Source organism: Moschus berezovskii, chromosome 15 (assembly GCF_049115385.1).
Source record: "Moschus berezovskii isolate FMDL1 chromosome 15, NW_MosBer_1.0, whole genome shotgun sequence".
Classification (NCBI taxonomy): Eukaryota; Metazoa; Chordata; class Mammalia; order Artiodactyla; family Moschidae; genus Moschus; species Moschus berezovskii.
This window is the reverse complement of record NC_142474.1, coordinates 3868402-3887652: the sequence shown is the minus strand read 5'-3', so window position 1 is coordinate 3887652 and position 19251 is coordinate 3868402. Positions and strand designations below refer to the sequence as shown.

At 46.1% G+C, this 19251-nt stretch overlaps 1 protein-coding gene across 2 annotated transcripts in view; it reads right to left on the bottom strand.

Annotated features, from left to right (window-relative positions):
• Positions 1 to 1097: 1097 nt before the first annotated feature.
• The window catches only part of ZFP64 (ZFP64 zinc finger protein), an 81943-nt gene continuing 63789 nt past the window's right edge, over positions 1098 to 19251 (bottom strand). For both annotated transcript variants that reach the window (XM_055393803.2, XM_088843622.1), the window contains 2 exons: positions 15479 to 15730; positions 1098 to 13130 (listed from right to left, as the gene is read on the bottom strand). In XM_055393803.2, the coding sequence (XP_055249778.2) occupies positions 12421 to 13130; positions 15479 to 15730 (962 nt within the window). In that variant the 3' untranslated portion in view covers positions 1098 to 12420. The remainder of the gene's footprint in view (positions 13131 to 15478; positions 15731 to 19251) is intronic.

The window sequence follows — 19251 nt, the reverse complement described above, 5'->3', positions numbered from 1 at the left end:
TTGTTTAACAGAAAAAAAAAATTTAATCGGGGCTTCCCTGGTGACATACGGTAAAGAATTTGCCTGCAGTGTGGGAAACATGGGTTCGACCCCTGGGTCAGGAAGATGCCCTGGAGAAGGAAATGGCAACCCACTCCAGGATTCTTGCCTGAAAAATTCCATGGACAGAGGAGCCTGGCGGGCTACAGTCCACGGGGTCTCGGAGTCTGACATGACTGAGTGACTAACACTTTCACTTTCATCAGGATACTTGTGGGTTTGTTTTTTTTTTTTTGCTATTTAAAAATTTAATACACATCACTTAACTATGCAAAAATATGATCATGGATGGATTTTTTAAAAAGTCCTCCACTAATGCCATTAAAAGTTACTAATGCAATAATGATAATCAGCTTATCTAAATTAGCACGGTACTTAACAAAATAATGCCCAGTTTTGGAGAAGGGGAAAGCCAACTTGGCCTTTCAGTATTATTGATGAGGATAAACTGGTACAATCTTTGCAGAAAGCAATCTGGCAACATTCAGTAAAAGCCTTAAATATATTCATGACCTTTGACCTAGTAATTCAATTTCTGGGAATCTAACAGAAGGAAATCAGTCCTGAATATTCATCAGAAGGATTGATACTGAAGTTGAAGCTCCCATACTTTGGCCACCTGATGCAAAGAACTGACTCACTGGAAAAGACCCTGATGCTGGGAAAGATTGGAGGCAGGAAGAGAAGGGGACGACAGAGGATGAGATGGTTGGAAGGCATCACCGACGCGATGGACATGAGTTTGAGTAAACTCCAGGAGGTGGTGATGGACAGGGAGGGCTGGCATGCTGCAGTCCATGGGGTTGCAAAGAGTCAGACACAACTGAGAAACTGAACTGAATGGAAGAAAATCCTATATATGGAAAGAGCTTTATGCATTATTTTTAATGAAAAGAAACCCAAATGTCCACCAAGGGAGTAATGGTAAGTAACATTTATGTCATCTTGACAACATTGAAACATGCTATGTTAGGTTACAAAGAGGGGAAAATAAAAATTTGAAATTGTGCAGACAGTAATATATAGTACACTTATTATATTATATACAAAGTGGGTATTATATACACTGATATATGCACATATATTATTACATATTAGTGTGGATACTTACTATATTAATGATGCGGAAACATCCCAAGCAGAGCAAAAGACCAGGAAAACAGCGCACAGTGTGAGCAACTGATGCCCATGGATTTGTAACTGAATTATAGGTAAGAAAGTGCTTCCCAGGCGGCGCTGGTTGTAAAGAATCCACTTGCCAAACAGGAGACACAAGAGACCCAGGATGATCCCTGGGTTGAGAAGATGCCCTGGAGGAGGAAATGGCAACCCACTCCAGTATCCTTGCCTGGGAAATCCCATGGGCAGAGCAGCCTGGCAGGCAGCAAAGATAAGACTGAGCGCACACACAGGTAATTTTACTTTTGTGTATCATTTTGTGTTTTCCAAATTTTCTATAAGCATGAAATTATGTGATAAAAATGACAGATTACAGCAGTTTTAAATTTTAAAAAGATCATTATTTTTTTTGGTGTGAAATATCAATCACACATTGCATTGTCCCCACCACAATATTCCCTGTTCTTCAGAGGTGTGGTCACGTTCTTTGAGAATATTTTGTTAAAGGAAAGCACAAAACTGCAAAGTGAATTGCAGATGAAATAAAAGAACAGATCTACTTGGTAATTAGATTCTTTTTGGCGAAAAACGAGGTCAGTTGCTGAAATTACTGCTCTAATTAGGTAAATTCCTATTTTATCCTGAAGTTAGAATGCCAGAAAATAACAAACCCATGAAGGTGATAAATTTTTCCAGGCTCACATTTTGAAAGAAGTTCTGTGCAATTCATAAGCGCCATTATAAGGTACTTTTTATTTGGCTATCCAAGTATTTTCCAGAAAATAAGATTAAAAAGTGTCCAAAAGTGGGTAGGAGGGTGGAGGAGACGGGTGTGGAGGCAGAGTGTGTAAAAACACATCGGATGAAATGCTCACAGAATTTTTAAATTTCAAAGGATTTTACACTTTTAAATCAGTGTGTATATTTATATTTAGAACATGGACATCAAAGTCAATAAACTGGTAAAGTGGATGAGAATCTGGAGATAAAAGCTATTTTTTCCATTAATTTAATACTCACTTGCTGTAAAAAGCCCAATAGAACAGATTTTATTAAAGTCATAAAACCTCTTTCCCACGTCTGCTTCACTTACAGAAGACAGCCACCATTCCAGTTATTTCATATGCTTTAAGACAATCTCTATTTAAAACACCAAGGGGGATTAAACTGCAACTTTTTTTTTCACTTAATAATTGACCTTCAGCTACTAACCTGTCAACACACATGGGTCAACTGCACCTTTTTTAAAAGCGTTTTGGCTGCGCTGGGCCTTTGCTGCCCAGGTTTTCTCTGGCTGTGGCTTCGCCTGGCCATGGTTCCTCTCGCTGGGGAGCTTGGGCTCAGTGATTTCAGCACACAGGCTTGGTTGCCCGTGGCTTGCAGCATCTTCCCAGACCAGGGATAGAACCCACATCCCCTGCATCAGCAGGCAGATTCTTAACCACTGGACCACCAGGAAGTTTTTTTTTTCAAAGTAATGTGTGGTCATGACTGCCTGACTGTATCGTCATTTGACAGCCCCATTCTCAAGACATTTGGTTGCATCCTTCTAACTGTTCTCATGGACAACGCTGCTCTGAACAACTCTGTATACACTCATTTGCTTTCTGTAATTGCTGGGTCAAAGGGAACTCACATTTTAATATTTTGGTAGATATCACCCAGTTGGTCCCCCCCAACCCAATCTGTTCCTAGAAGGGCATAAGAATTCTCTTTCCTCACTAACTGGCCGTGGAGTTGAATTTTATTTAAAATGTATAGGTGATTTCTATTCTATTGCGTTCACTTATGTCCATTTTTTTTCCTTAAAAATTTTTTTAAAAATTTATTTGACTGTCAGATCTCAGTTGCAGCATGTGAGATCTTTGATATTTGCTTTGGTATGTGGGATTCACGTCCCTGACCGGGGATCAAAATGGGTCCCCTGAATTTAACTTATATGCAGAGTACATCATGAGGAACCCTGGGCTAGAAGAAGCACAAGCTGGAATCAAGATTGCTGGGAGAAATATCAATAACCTCAGATATGCAGATGACACTACCCTTATGGCAGAAAGTGAAGAGGAACTCAAAAGCCTCTTGATGAAAGTGAAAGAGGAGAGTGAAAAGGTTGGCTTGAAGCTCAACATTCAGAAAACAAAGATCATGGCATCTGGTCCCATCACTTCATGGGAAATAGATGGAAAAACAGTGGAAACAGTGTCAGACTTTATTTTTTGGGGCTCCAAAATCACTGCAGATGCTGATTGTAGCCATGAAATTAAAAGACGTTTGCTCCTTGGAAGGAAAGTTATGACCAACCTTGATAGTATATTAAAAAGCAGAGACATTACTTTGCCAACCAAGGTCTGTCTAGTCAAGGCAATGGTTTATTCCCGTGGTCATGTATGGATGTGAGAGTTGGACTGTGAAGAAGGCTGATCGCCGAAGAATCGATGTTTTTGAACTGTGGTGTTGGAGAAGACTCTTGAGAGTCCCTTGGACTGCAAGGAGATCAATCCTGGGTGTTCATTGGAGGGACTGATGCTAAAGCTGAAACTGCAATACTTTGGCCACCTCATGCGACGAGTTGACTCACTGGAAAAGACTCTGATGCTGGGAAAGGTTGGGGGCGGGAGGAGAAGGGGACGACGGAGAATGAGATGGCTGGATGGCATCACCGACTCTGTGGCCATGAGTTTGAGTGTACTCCGGGAGTTGGTGATGGACAGGGAGGCCTGGCGTGCTGTGATTCATGGGGTCGCGGAGAGTCGGACACGACTGAGCGACTGAACTGAACTGAACTGAATTGGAAGTGAGGAGTCTCAGCCATTGGATCATCAGGGAAGTCCCTTGTCCACTTATTTTCAAAGGAGAGGAGATTTGTATTTGACCAAACATAAGAGCATGAGGACAAGATCTGTGCAGGTTTGTTCTAATTCAAGTAGGTACATCAGGAGTTACTATTCACAAAGTACATCCAATATGCAACATATATAATGGATTCTAAAGTCACACATAATTGATTTGAGGATTAAGGAAACTCCTGGATATTTGAGAATTGTTGGCAGCTATTAATGGCTTATTAAAAAGTATAAATTCTCGTTAGCGAGTCTGATCTGGGGCTTGGCACGTGCCAGGCACTGTTCTGGCTCTTTTATGTAGACTAACTTATTTAGCTCTCATGACAACTCTATGAGGTAGGTACTATAATCTATTTTATAGATTTTGAAAAATGAGGCACAGAGGGTCTTAAGTAATATGACCAAGGTCATGCAGCTAATAAAGTGAAAGACCCAGAATTCAAACCGGACACTCTGACTGCAGCCTCTGGGCTCTTAACTGCTGTGCTCCATTCAAAGTCCATCTTCAGGAAATAAGGATGCATTCCACAGCCCTCCACAAAGCGTTCTATCACAGCACGGACCATGGAAATCTTCCTCACCTGCCTTTGGGTGGAGGTGTCCCGACAGCAAGGTGTTGCAATGGCTGAAGCACGGGTTAATTTTTTTTTTTTTTTTGCTTAAAACAACAGAAAAGTATTATTTCAGAGGTTTGGAGGCCAAAAGTGCAAACTCAAGGTGCTCGTGCAGCCGTGCTCCCCGGAGGCTCCTCCTTGCTCCTTTCTGTCCCCAGCAGCTCCTGGCTGTACAGGCTAACTTTTATTTTGCTTTTCTCCATTTCCTGCAGTGACCACATACTGCTTTTGTACTAAGAGAACCCCAGTGACAGTTCTTAAGACTAGAACACTTTCAGAGCCAGAGAGTCCTCGTCTTTCACATGTCTCATTCAAGCCCTGTACCAACCGCCACTCGGCATCAGGAGGGTTTCATTTCATAAAACCACACAGACACCATGACCCACTTGACATCCAATCACTCTGCCTCCAAGAGTTCAACGTGCAACATGGGGCCAGCATCACCTACAATGCAGAGCTGCTGCAGGTGGTCAAGACCTTTTCGAGGTTCAGAGCACATTCAGCCCTGGTAGCTACTATAATTATGACTTTTGGCAGCCAAAAGACAGCCATGATGCATCCACTTCCTGCAGCTTTTAGGATCTTAGTTCCACAACCAGGGATTGAACCTGGGCCCCCAGCAGTGAAAGCGTTAAGTCCTAATGACTGGACCACCAGGAAACTCCCGAAGACAAATTTTTAAACCAAAGAATTTATAGACACAGCTAATGGTGACTGCCTATTGAAAGGGAAAATGAGGGGCTGTGATGGGAAAGAGACTTTTCACTGTACTCCCCCTGGTATTGCGTGATTTAAAAAAAATGTATAGATTATTATTTTAAAAGAAAATATTTTAGGACTGCAGGACTTCTTATAAATGACTTTCATATTTCAAGAGAGGATACGCTGAGCTTTTTAATTAAGCGAACATTTCACAAATGTAAATTTACTTCTATCAGCTTACTCAAACCACAGTAGAATCTTTAATTCTAACAGCTCACAGCTAAGGCTTTTGTATTTGAACTGTAATATAAAACCAATATTTGGGGATAACCCACATCAGAAAAAAATCCTATTCAAGCATTCCATTCATGTCAAAAACAATCTCAGAAATAGGAGAGCAGTTTCAAACTATGCATCATATTTTCATAAGCTGTTCTCACTGGCAGGGGTGGTAAACCACAGCCTGGGGGGTGCTAAATCCAGCCAACTGCCTGTTAGTCTAATTAAAATTTGTACTGAGATCACTGAAGATCCGTGTATAGTTGTAAAGGTTACAGTAAGAGATCCCTATGTACTTTGCCCAGTGTTTCTCATAGTAACCTATGAGCTGCTTTTGTACAACCCATGAGCTAAGAGTAGTTTTTAGATTTTTTAATGGTTGAAAAATTTAAAAATATTTTGTGATGTGCAATTACATGCAATCCAAATTCTGGTATCTGTAAAGCATTCCACGGACACGACTACACACATTTCTTTAAGCACCATCCCTGGCTGCTTTTGTGCTTGTTGGGCCAGAGCTGAGCAGTTGCAAGTGACTGTACAGCCTGCAAAACCTAAAATATCTGCCGGCCTCTGGGCTGGAGGCTAGGCCGGAGTCAGGAGAGAAGTGAGTATCTGGAATAAAGATTTTTCTTTTGAAGACAAAACATTTCCAAATGACATCTGCACCCTCGAGTCCCTCAGGTCTTGCAACAAGGGACAAACGCACATGTGAAGAAGAGGTAGAGATGACCAGCTCCTCTCCAAATCCAGAGATGTCTGTGCGCTTGGAAAGGACACACAGAATGTGAATTTCTTTTGAATCCAAAGGGATCGTTTCCCAAAACTACAAAAAAAAAGTGAAGGTAGATTGTTGCAGATGGACAAGTGACCACCAATACAGCTGAGACAACACTTCCCCTCCTAGGATGCCTAAGATGAGTAAGTACAGATGATCCTGGGCTGAATACTAGAATTACCTGCTGCTGTTACTCATGTGTTATGCTCTCAGCCTCGGGTAAAAACCCTTCCGTGTTAGGCTGAAGCCAGTCTGCTGTGACCTTTCAAGACATAGGTGGTACAGCATGAGAGCGCTTGGGTGTGTGTAATGCCTTGAGAATTTCAGAATTGCTTGATGAACATACAGTGTCTGTTTTCTATAAGCGAAAGTCCCTCAAACTAACAGGTGAGGATTGAGCCGTCTTAAGAAGAGCTGTTGGAAAAGGGCTGCATGCAGGCACTACAAAGAGACCTGTCTGGTGGATCCCTTCTAATGCTCGGTTTTCTCTGGGGTGGGCTGAGGCGGGGGTGAATGTTTAAGCGCTGATGCTGCTAGACCTGGTAATGATGGAAATAACTGCAAGTTCCAATTTATCAAGAAAATCAGACCCCAGAAATTCCATTAGCATCAGAGGTCTTAACATAGGGGTAAAGGGACCATGGGTAGAATTGATAAGGTGCAGGGTTTGCAAGGGAAAGAAGATGAATCTTATTTCACTCGCCTCTAACTGAAACTGAGCACCTGTCAGTTTGGGATGTAGGTGCCGGAACACAGAAGCATTGACAAGACCAGTGACTGGGTCAACAAGAGGTCAGTAATTTCTCTGGTGTCTCAGTGGCAAACAATCTGCCTGCAATGTAGGAGATGTGGGTTCAACCCCTGGGTCGGAAAGATCCCTTGGAGGAGGAAATAGCAACGTATTCCTGCTTGGGGAATCTCATGGACAGAGGAACCTGGCGGGCGACAGTCCGTGGGGTCGCCAAAAGGTAAACTCACACGCTTCCCATCTTCCAAGTGTCATATAACATCCCAGTTGCTATAACTATCTTGAAATAACATTTATGAGCATCTCGACTTCAAAATAAGACTGTGGTTGACCCTTGAACAACACAGGTTTGAAATGCACAGGACCACTTGTGCACAGATTTCTTTTCAGTAACAAATATTACAGGACTACACCTTGCGGTTGGTGGACTCCATGGATGTGGAGGAACTGCAGCCACAGAAAGCCCAAGGCTGACTACAAACGATAGTTCTGCTAGAGGTCTGCAGCTACGACCTTTAATATAAGGCTAATTAAGGCACCGAAACCAAGAAATATTGTGATAATGATTTCAATAGTTTTCCTCTGCAAGCTATTATATTTTGCTTTATTTTCTTAAACATCTAAGACAGGACTCATAGACTTGGCTGGACTGACAAAGGGGCTCATGACTCCAAAAGCAACGAAGAAAACTGGCGTTAGGTCTCTCAAGCAGGCGGTGTTAGGTAATGAAAGGAGCTCTACTCAGAGGACACGAACACAGGTTCCAATTCTGACCACGTGCTGGACTTGGATTCTTTACCTCCATTTTCTTCTCTATTAAAACAGAAGTGTCTCAAGGTGTGAGACATACAGAAGATCCTATCTAAATGGCCTCTGAGAGTGGCCGAGCGTGGGCTGCGGGGGCCCGTCACACTGCTGGGAGTTCAAGTGTAGTTATCATCAAGATCAGTATCGAAGCAAAATTTGCTCAACCATTTTGTAACCTGCCTGAGCTGGGGGAATGTAACATCGGTCATTCCTGCAGTAACTTACCTGCAGCACGTGGACACATAGCCTAGGGACATTTTCCAATCATCCAACAGACCCATGTTCAAAATAGTTTCCAAGCCAACTGCAGAGCTCACCATTCTTGCAAAAGATCACGCCCTCTTCCTGCCTCGACACTGAGAACCAAATGGCTCCCTCCCCAATCCCCCCACTTCTGCCGGTGGAAGGCAGCCCTGCGAAAGCTGAAAACGACACAGGAGCACAGGAGGCCAGCACACGTGGGTTTGACTCTCCTGCACTCGCTGCACTGAGCAGGTTTAACTTTTCCAAAAATCAGCTTTGTTTGTAATAACAAATGCAAATGGCACTCATTGTAACATCTGAATGGAACCATGCAGGGAAATTCTAGACCATCACGATTCATGGATTTATGGTGCTTTTCCCTCCTATCCAGAGCCTTGGTTGGCTGCCTCCAGACAGGAGTCTTGGTTGCAAAGTTTGAGATCTTTTCTGTACCAGTAACATACACTGGCTCCCTTCCTAGGCATGTTTCCTTTCCTCACAGGACTGGCTTGATGCAAAATACAAACTCAGGACCCCTGGTTCAAAAACTAAGAATTACAAAACAGCGTCAGCAGAGCAGGTACCCGAGTGTGGGGCCCTCCGGGACAGTATAGGTGGCAAATGTCCATGAACACAGCCCTGTTTCTTCACTGGGGCAGCTGTTCCCACCTGGCTGCACATGATGATCACCTGCACAACCTCAGACGGTACCAATGCCCACAGCCTCCTGCAGAGGCAGATTCCAGTTACCCAAGAGCTTCCCAGGCACTTCAGCCCAGAGCCAGCGGAGACCCGCCAGACCAGAGCGACAGAAAACCTCGGAAGGGCGCCATGAGCCAGTATCACAAAGAGCAGGCACAGGGAGCCCCAGTGACGTCCTGATAAAACAGAAACCTTCCCGTGTAGAACACCGTGGGTGTTCAAGGCCGATGCCAGGTGTCACACAGCGAAGTCATCTCCAGCCTTCACGAGAACACCGCGTGACTGCTCGGGGGCAGAGGACACACGTGACCTAGCATTGCCTTCCAGGGTTTAACTCAGCAGAGCTACTCTAGCACCATTATTTCCCAGCACCCTTTGCAATGGCCATGGCCTGTGACCAGCTAGGTAGCAGGGGCTGGAAACAGAAGCTTATGTGCAACCTTCCTGTGGTGCTACGGGGAGGCCTCCTGCCCTGGCTGGAGCTTCAGTTGCCACCATTTTGGACCACGGGTTGCAGATATGGGGTGGGAAGACAGACAAAGGCCATGATGCCCAAAGTCATAAGGTCACAGTGCTAGTTCTTGGTTATCCCCATGCTCCAGCTCCAACAAAATCAATGAGAAAAAGACACAGGTGAGCCAATTTTTGCTTTGCTGTTTTAAACCTGTTGACATTATCATTAAGCCAAATGCCTGAGGCCCATTTTACAGATAAGTGGAAGGCTTCCTAGGTGGCTTAGCAGGTAAAGACTCTGCAACACAGAAGACTGGGGTTCGATCCCTAGGTTGGGACGATCTCCTGGAGAAGGAAACAGCAACCCACTCCAGTATTCTTGCCTGGAGAATTCCATGGACAGAGAAGCCTTGTGGGCTACAGTCCATAGGATGAGAAAGAGTCGGACATGATTAAAGCAACTTAGTACGCATGTACACAACCTGGAATTTAACCTGTCTCTGCGAGGAGATCAAACCAGTCTATCCTAAAAGAAATCAGTCCTGAATATTCATTGGAAGGACAGATGCTGAAGCTCCAATACTTTGGCCACCTGATGTGAAGAACTGACTCATTTGAAAAGACCCTGATGCTAGGAAAGATTGAAGGCAGGAGAAGGGTACGGCAGAGGATGAGATGGTTGGATGGCATCACTGACTAGATGGACATGAGTTTGACCACATTCCGGGAGTTGGTGATGGACAGGAAAGCCTGGTGTCCTGCAGTCCATGGGGTCGCAAAGAATCAGACACGACCGAGTGACTAAAGTGAACCTATCTCTTGCATGAAAATGTACCGGCATAAAAGGACCCCAGGAAATTTGGCATTCTTTGTGTTTGTCCTGTGTTTTGACATATCAATTACCTTGTTGCTTGCACTCAACAGCCCAGGTCAGGAATCAGCAAAAGATGGCCCTCCAAATCATGGCCTGCTTTTTGTAAATAAAGCTTTACCGGCACACAGCTATATCCATTCACTTACCTGTTATCTTCAACTGCTTTGACAACAGTGGCAGAGTTGAGTGATTGTGCTACAGAGGGGCACAGAGTCGAATAGAGACCGAGGCCAGCAAAGTCCACATATTTCCTGTCTGGCCCTTTACTGAGAAAGTTCACCAGCCCCTGCTCCATGTGATGCCAAACCGCAAACACTCACTGATCAATGTCTCTGTTGAGAGCCACGTGCACCTTGCAAACCAGAGCTGGGCGCAGAAACCAATTCAGGGCCTCTTAGCTACTATGGCTGCTTCCAGTTTCATTTGGTGACAGCTGTATATTTTAAGTCTCATCCTCATTTCATAAGGTTTTGTTGGAACACAGACAGTCTGGCTGTTTTTGTGAAGAGAGTTCAGTCACGGAAGAGCCCTTACGGCTTCATAAAGCCTCAAATACTCACTATCTGGTTCCAAGCTTTTTGCTGATCTACACTCTACTGGGGATCCAAATCTGCTACCTGATACCAGTGTGGATCCAAGACCCTTGAGGCCCAGACAGCTGTGAAAAAAAATGCCTTCTAAAGAGGCTGATATTGTTCCTGTTTCTCTGAAGAGCTATGACACCAGAAGTACAAGGCACGTTTATATGATTCCAATCCATGGGTTCCCACTTGAAAGGTCAACAGCCCTTCTGTTACCAGAACAGAAACACAGATAAGACTCATGACAAACGGCAAAGGTGACAATAGAATCTGCACAATGCACCAGCAACCAGGAATGAAACACTTCTGAACAACCGAAGACAGCTCTAAACCAAAAAAGGATTAATTCTCTCTGCTGTCGTTTCTATCTTTTCTTCTTACAGTCGTTACCACTTACCTTGAGCCAAATGGAATCAGATGTGTTCAAAGTAACCTTCTAAAATAAGCTCCGTGTCTCTATTTCATAACTGAAATAGTCACCTTTACAATCTATTAAAATTTTGTTCTCACATCCCTGTTCCTAGTTTATCAAAAACAATGGATCAATTCAGTGTTTCAAAGGCCCAGATATTTAGCTTGATGAGAGCACACAAGAATGTGTATTAAACAAAGACTGTATCTGAAGAAAAGAAGAAAGAAACTTTGGATAAATTATATCTGCTGGCATTCCAAGACCTCTTAAGTTTCGGTCAAGTTAAATGTCCATTTACAAGAGGCTTGGGATTTCCCTTATTTGTTGGTCAGCAAACACCAAGTGCTTACTATGATAAAAGACACTAGTCCCAGGCTTTCCCACGCATCGCCATGTCCCACAACGAAGCCCAGGATCCACTCGGCCCCTACTCTCTTTTTATGAACACAGATACACAAATCGAATTTCACAACACTGGCTGAACTAGTGTTAGCTTGATCTCTGGCGCCACCTACAGATCAAACTGCATTTTGCTTCACTGCCGCACAAAGACGCTCAGAAATCCTAGGTGCATTTACAGTGAAATTACCATCGGGTGGAGGGCACTTAAGAAGCCCACCACACTGTGATAGACCACAAAAATGGAGTGTCCCTCTGACACCATTCTACAGACGAGTTTTGCTTTTTTATTATAAGACAACAGATAAAAGGAACCACACAGAAATCATATAGGGCGGATACTCTTAGAAACCACCACCCGGGTTAAGAAGTAGAACTTTTCCGGCCACCCCAGACCCTCCACATACCCCGACATCCCCTTAACCTGCTCTACGGATCAGTGTAGTGTTAGTTTTCCCTCGTGGTCTAATTCGTTTATTTCATAATCCCATCAGGGGCGGGTCAGTTTTAGAACTGGAATCCATCGTGCAGGAACTATCCCTATTGGATAGAGCAGTGCTCCGTGGACCCCCCAATCTTGGAACCGAGTAAACCTGCTTAGACGATGCTTGGAGGGAAGACAGATACAAGGGGTGCGGTTGGGGGAGGTGTCTCCACAGGGCTGCCTTGGCGCCTGCCCTCACACCACGGTGACTGCGGCCATGGCCTCTGCAGGCCTCAGGGTGGAAGCAGGCGTCCCCGGAGCGGGTGAGTCCAGCCTGGCTAGAGGGCTGGGCAGCAGCGTTGCGTCCGGAGATCCGGCCGGCTGACCACCGTCTCTGGGGGAGCTAGAGGCACTGGCTGGACTCCAGGGGCGCCTCCAGCTGCCCGACGGAGACCAGCGCGCCCAGCTGCCCGGGGGCGCCGCTCTCGGGCGGGAAGGTGACCAGGCCCGAGCTCTGGTTCTCGCCGTGGTCGCTGTGCTGCTTCCGGTGGCAGCGCAGAGAGTCGTCCCTGACGAAGGCCGCCCCGCACGTCTCGCAGCGGAAGGCCCTGTGCGTCACGATCTTGGCCACGGGCGGCCCGCCGCCCTCCCGGGGCCCTTCCCGGCCCGGCGGGGCCCGGTTCTCCGTTCGGGCCTCGTCCCGGTGCGCCTTGTCGATGTGCTTGGCCAGGCTGCTGGGCCGCTTGGTGTCGAAGCTGCAGAAGTCGCACTTGAAGGGCCGGTCGGGGCAGTGCACGCGGCTGTGCACGCGCAGGGCGGCCGCGCTGGAGCACGAGTAGCTGCACTCGGGGCACTTCTCGGGGTGGTCGGCCTGGTGCAGCCGGCTGTGCTCCAGCAGGTCGGCCCGGTCCCGGCCCTGGAAGGCGCAGTGCAGGCACTTGAAGGTGTGCTTGATGCGGATGTGCGATTTCAGGTTCGCCTTCATGGTGCAGCGGACATCACAGAACTCGCACTTGAAAGGCTTCTCCCCCGAGTGCACGATCATGTGCCTTTTCAAGTCCGAGCTGATTTTGAACTTGGCGCTACAGAGCCAGCACTGGAAGGGGGTGTCCCCTGGCAACGGGAAGGTGCGTTTCCATTAGAGCAGGCAGGCAACACAGAACTACCCCCCAAACATGCGTTCAGAATACCTGGTGGCAGATAGCTGGGTCTTTAAAACTCCAATTCCTTGTCCCCTCCTACCATTACCACTTGAGAACACTGTGTGTTAACTTGTTTAATCCTCACAGCAATCCCGTGTGGGAGGACTACCCCCCTTTAACAGATGGGGTAACAGGTTCAGAGAGGTCACAGCACTGGACCATGGCCAAACAGCATTAGGGCTTCCAATTCCACCCTTTTCATGACACTGCAGGTTCAGATTTAAACTCACCTGACATCCCAGATTTGGACACTGAAGAAAGACGTGTGGTTTGTGTGATACAAACTGTTTCAAATCAAGATGTATAAACATGCTCACTCTGGTGTTTGGACTTTCCCCGTGGCTCACACAGTAAAGAATCGACCTGGGTTCAATCCCTGGGTTGGGAAGATCCCCTGGAGAAGGGAATGGCAACCCACTCCAGTATTCTTACCTACAGAATTCCATGGACAGATGAGCCTGGTGGGCTACAGTCCATGGAGTTGCAAATAGCCGGACACGACTGAGCAACTAACACTTTTACTTTTCACTTTGTCTTTAAGTTGTGTTATTACATCAGTTAACTGGCTTGTATTAAAGTTTTGCATTTTCACACTGACAGACTGAATTTTATCTATGAAGTTAACCCATGAATATGGCACCAGAAGCAGAAGACAAATCATGAAATGCCATAGCCGCCTCTGTACTCCCTGGAGGGATGGCTAAGGAGTTCAGTTCTTTGGAGGCTGTTACTTTAAACATCACTGTCAGTTGATTATAGGCAAAGATGAGATTGTTACATATCCTACACAACCATCCTTTCCCCAAACTTCTCCTGCATTGTTGGCTGTGATTTTGACTCATCTAGCATCACTCTCTAAAACGAGTATTAGCTTCAGTGTTTAGTCCATCAGCTTGAGAGGTTTAAGGATGCCTTTCTCTTTGTCACACTATCTTTCCTTGCTTGAGAAACGGCTTTATTTCACTTGATTTTCTTACTTTTCTTCCTGACCTTGTCAGAAACCAGACTTCTGATTGTCAGTTCTCCAGCTTTTTTTCTGCTCTCTGAAAAGCTGGACTTTATGGCCAGCAACCCCAGTTTCAATTCATACTGCTTTGTTCTGACAACCGTTTCTAACAGAACTCTTCTTAGACGCAACATTCCTGCCAGTGGGTAGGTACCAATGAGAACTAAAAAATTCTGCTAAGTTATGCAAGTACTCTGTTGTCTCCAGGATTTGTTATTTGTTAGACTTGGCACATTTCATACCACTTATTTCCTGTGGATGACTCATAATCCACAGATAACACTTCACAGTTAGGAAGAGGAGATGGGTTTAAGGACGAGATATTAGGTGGGTTTTACCTGTTACTTGACAGTTTGGGCCATCATGCCAAGAGGCTTCAGCTGCTCCTCTGACCTCTGCAGCCTATATCAGTTCCAAGTTCAGAACACCCAAGGCAATCAGACGCTGGCTGCAAAGATTAGCTCCCAGCTCTTTGGCTGCCTCCCACTTGTCTGCTGGGACACAGGTTTCTTGACTCAATTTTGGATGTCAGTATATGCCGGTCTGCTTGCCATTAGCCATGAATTCATTGGAAATTCTAATTTTCTGACTCTGCTTATGGGCTTCCCAATCCCCCTTTTTCTGCACTGTGATGGGTTGGTTGGTTCTATCTCTGTATTTCAACAGGATCTCACACAGGGAGGGAAAAGCTTTTCTGCAAAGCCTAATTTCCAGACGTTTGTGATTACCTTCAGGTAATTTTGCCACATGTTTCCTTTTTTAATTGGCGTATAATTGCTTTACAATGTCATGTACAACAGTGTGCATCAGCTGTATGTACACATATATCCCATCTTCAGCCTCCATCCCACCCTGCCCTTCCCACCCCTCCAGGCCCACACAGAGCACCAGCTTCCCACCAGCCAGCCATTTTCCACATGGGTACATGCTTCTGAATTAAGCCACACAATCAGAGCTGACGTTGAATGACAGAAACACCTAGTTTATTCATCAGACTTTTATTGAGATGCACCTTTTGCTTCCTGCGTGTTGAATTGGATAATCACCCCCAGCTGTATTCTGCGCAGGCAAGTTAGAAAACTCAGCTGTCAGACTTCCAGTGTTTTACTAGAAGCTGCCGTCCAGGTGGGAGAAACCACACCCTTCATATCAACAGAGAAGCTCCAGTTTCCTTTACCGGCACCCTGGAGCCACTGAAGCTGCCTGTGCTTGAACTAGCTGAACGCTGCGGGTCACAGAGGCCTGGGACTTACCTGTGTGGGAGCGCAGGTGGACGGTGAGCTGGCTGGAGTTGCGGCTGGCGTAGGGGCAGAGCTGGCACTTGTAGGGCCGCTCGTCCGAGTGGATGCGCAGGTGCTTCTTGAGGCTGCTGCTGTCCACGGCCGCGTAGTCGCACAGGTGGCACTTGTGGGGCTTCACGCTGGTGTGGCAGCGCATGTGCATGGTCAGGTTATCCTTCCGGCTGAAGCACTTGTCACAGAACTCACACTTGTGCGGCTTGTCTCCTGAAAACACACAAGCAAGAGTCGCGGCTTCAGGGGTTCTGTCCCTCAGGACGCCAGCAGAGAGATCCGACCAAGAAGGCGGTCTGTGTCCCGGGCTCTGCCTTCTCCTTCTGACCAAATGCCCTGAGGTCTAGACAAGCACCGTGGAACACAAGAAGGGGTGCTGTTTCATCTGTGGCTCAGAACTTTTGCAGACCCCTGAGGAACAGAGATAAACTCAGGCTAAAAGGAGGTCAAAGGCCAAACCTTGTTTGCGAAAATGAGAGCTTTCCTAGAAGTAGTCAAGATCGGAGTGGGCAGGTGGCGGATATCTGGAACAGCTTTCTTGCTCTCTAGCTGATGATCCACCTGGAGAACAATCAGAGTGACTCTTCCCTTATTGTGCTAAACCACAAACAGCAGAGGCACCTACCCTCCCGGGCTGTTAGGAAGGGAGGCTGCTTAGGCTGGAGAAGCATCGCCAAGGCTCCAAGCACTTGGAGGTTCCCGGAGAGCAGAGAACTCCACGTCCAGAACATCACCACCAAACTGCGTTCTTCCTTCTCCCACGACTACTCCAGACAGATCACATCCAAACAAAAACCTACCCAACAACCTGCTCAGGGAAAGCCAGAACCGGAAGGCATGCCCAACTCAAGAACCCAGACTTAGAGAAAGTAATTATTTCAACACCAAAATCAGATATGGGTCTTTAAAAGATTGTTTTGGGTTGTGCGAGGCTTGGGGAATTGTCGTTTCTTGATAAGAGATTGAACTCGGGCCCCCGGCAGGGGCAGTGCTGGCTTCTGACCACTGGACTGCTGGGGGATTCCTCAGACATGGGTCTTAAGATGTCTCAATTAGAGGCAGGATGGGACAATGTCAGAAGCCTAGGAATGATGACATCCTAAAGCTTTCAGGAAAAGAAAAAGGCCCAGATGAGCACACAACTCTGCAGACAATACTGGATGGTTGCAAGACGGGAAGAGTACCTGCAAAGTTCCACATAAATTACTGAAATAAAACCCCGTACTTGAACTCGCTTCCCTGCTGGCTCAGGTGGTAAAGAATCTGCCTGCAGTGCTGGAGACCTGGGTTCAATTCCTGGGTTAGGAAGATCCCCTGGAGGAGGGCATGGCAACCCACTCCAGTACTCTTGCCTGAAGAATCCCATGGACAGAGGAGCCTGGCGGGCTACAGTTCATGGGGTCACAAAGAGTCCAACACGATTGAGCGACTAAGCACACACACTTGAACTTGCATTCAGTGGGAAGAGAAAATAAAGCTAGTTGACAGATGACACAAGGCCACACTTGAACCGTGTACATCAGAACAACAACAAAAAGGTAACGATAAGATGCGGGATATAAGTAACGAAATGGGAAGGACAGCTTTCAGACCGGAAAAGAGAAGCAAGGATGAAAAAGGGGCACAGCAGAACAGAAAAGAAGGTAAGAGTCACACTAAACATTTAGTGCAAATGGATTAAGTTTCCTGTTAAAAATGGCGGTTACGTGTTTAAAAAGTCAGCTGAATACTCTTGAAAAGGACAGGTGTTAGTCGTTCAGTCATGTCCAACTCTTTGACCCCATGGGCTGTGGCCTGCCAGGCTCCTCTGTCCATGGGATTCTCCAGGCAAGAACACCGGAGTGGGTGGCCACCCCCTTCTCCAGGGGATCTGCCAGACCCAGGGACTGAACCCAGGTCCCCTGCACTGCAGGCGGTTCTTTAGTGTCTGAGGTGCCCAAATAGAAATGAAAGAGAAGTAGAGAATGATAGTGTTCTGGGAAAGTGCTAAAAGGCACCAGAAACATCAGTGTCAGACAAAACAAATCATGGTAAAACCACTACAAATTTCACATAGAAGAGACAGAACTCATCAAGTAGATGTGAGTCAAACTTATGAAACTAACATGGTTTCACAAAAGGTTTTTTCAAAGAAAACTGTAGGACACATTTTAAAACAACTTTTGCTCAAGAGCCACAATTAAGATTACAAACTATTAAGAGATGGACGGTGAGTGAGAGCGTCACGTATCGAAACCCAGAGCCTCATCACTTTTCAGAAGAATCTCTGAACTTCAGTTCCAAAGGCCGAAAGCAAGTGAGCCACATGCAGCTCGAGAAACTAGGAGGAAGGGAACTTCTCTGGTGGCCCCATGGCTACGACTCTGTGCGCCCAGTGCCAGGGGCCCGGGTTCGATCCCTGGTCAGGGAGCTCAACGCCTCATGCTGCAGTGAAAATCGAAGCGGCCACGTGCCACAACTAAGGCCTCGCACAGTCAGATAAATACTAAAAAAACCCACCAAAAAACCAACTAGAAGTGAAAACAGACAGCACTGGATCAATAAAAACAAAAGAAGGGCGGTCTGCTCAAAGAAAAGATACCAATAGACCAGTGTTTTCAATGTTGCTGCTACAGCTGTTTGGGGCCAAGTAATTCTTTGCTCTGCCCTGTCCCATGCATTGTAAAAGGTTTAGCGGTATCCCGTACCCCGCCCCCACGAGATGCCAGTAGCCCCTTCCTCTCCAGTTCTGAGACTCAAAAATGCTTCAGATATTACCAAATGTCCGGGGGGGAAGGGGACAACACTGTACCCGGCTACGATCCATTTTAATAGACACTGGAGAGAAGAAAAGGGACAGACAGATACACTCAATCATGACTATTAAGTCAGACTTTACCCCAGTCAATTTCTGTGCATGTGCGTGCTTGTTCACTTAGTCGTGTCTGACTCTGCGACCCCATGGACTGTAGCCCACCAGGCTCCTCTGTCCATAGAATTCTCCAGGTAAGAACTGGAGTGGCTAGCGATTCCCTTCTCCGGGGAATCTTCCCCACCCAGGGAAAGAACTTGTGTTTCCTGCTTCGCAGGTGAACTCTCTATCGTCTGAGCCATCAGGGAAGCCGACAGTCTATTAAGATGAGTCAATAAAATGGCTATGGTCCAGGAAGATACAAAATTACAGTCTGAATTAAGAAAGAAAACAGAGCAATAACAGATTTAGAAAAACTGCTATTTAGAGATGTGCCCCAAGGTAAACCGTTGTTTTTGCTCAAATATTTGCTGTCCTTCTCAGGAGAATTAGGCTGCATGATCCCATCACTACAGGCCTGGACATGGGATCGGCTCTGTACAATGGAGAGGAGCAAACACTCTTAAGAGCCAGTATCTTGGGAACTCCCAGGTGGTCCAAGGGTCAGCACTTTGCACTTCCACTAGGGGGCACAGGTTCAAGCCCTGGTCTGGGAACTAAGATCCTGCAAGCCATGTTGGTACGGGGATAAAAATCCCAAACAAAAAACCGAGAGAGCCAGTGTCTGGATGGCTACACTTGCTTCTCTTGTCCAAGACGACCTGTAACACTCCAGATCGGGGCTGTTTGAGTTTGCTTTGTTGAACTATGTTTCAGGTGTACAAGATAGTGACTCACAGTTTTTAAAGTCATATTACACTACGGTTATTATAAAATATTGGATTTGTTTCCTGGGAAAAGCAAGGATTCTTAATTTGGGCCCTGTGGGTAAAATTTAGGGAGT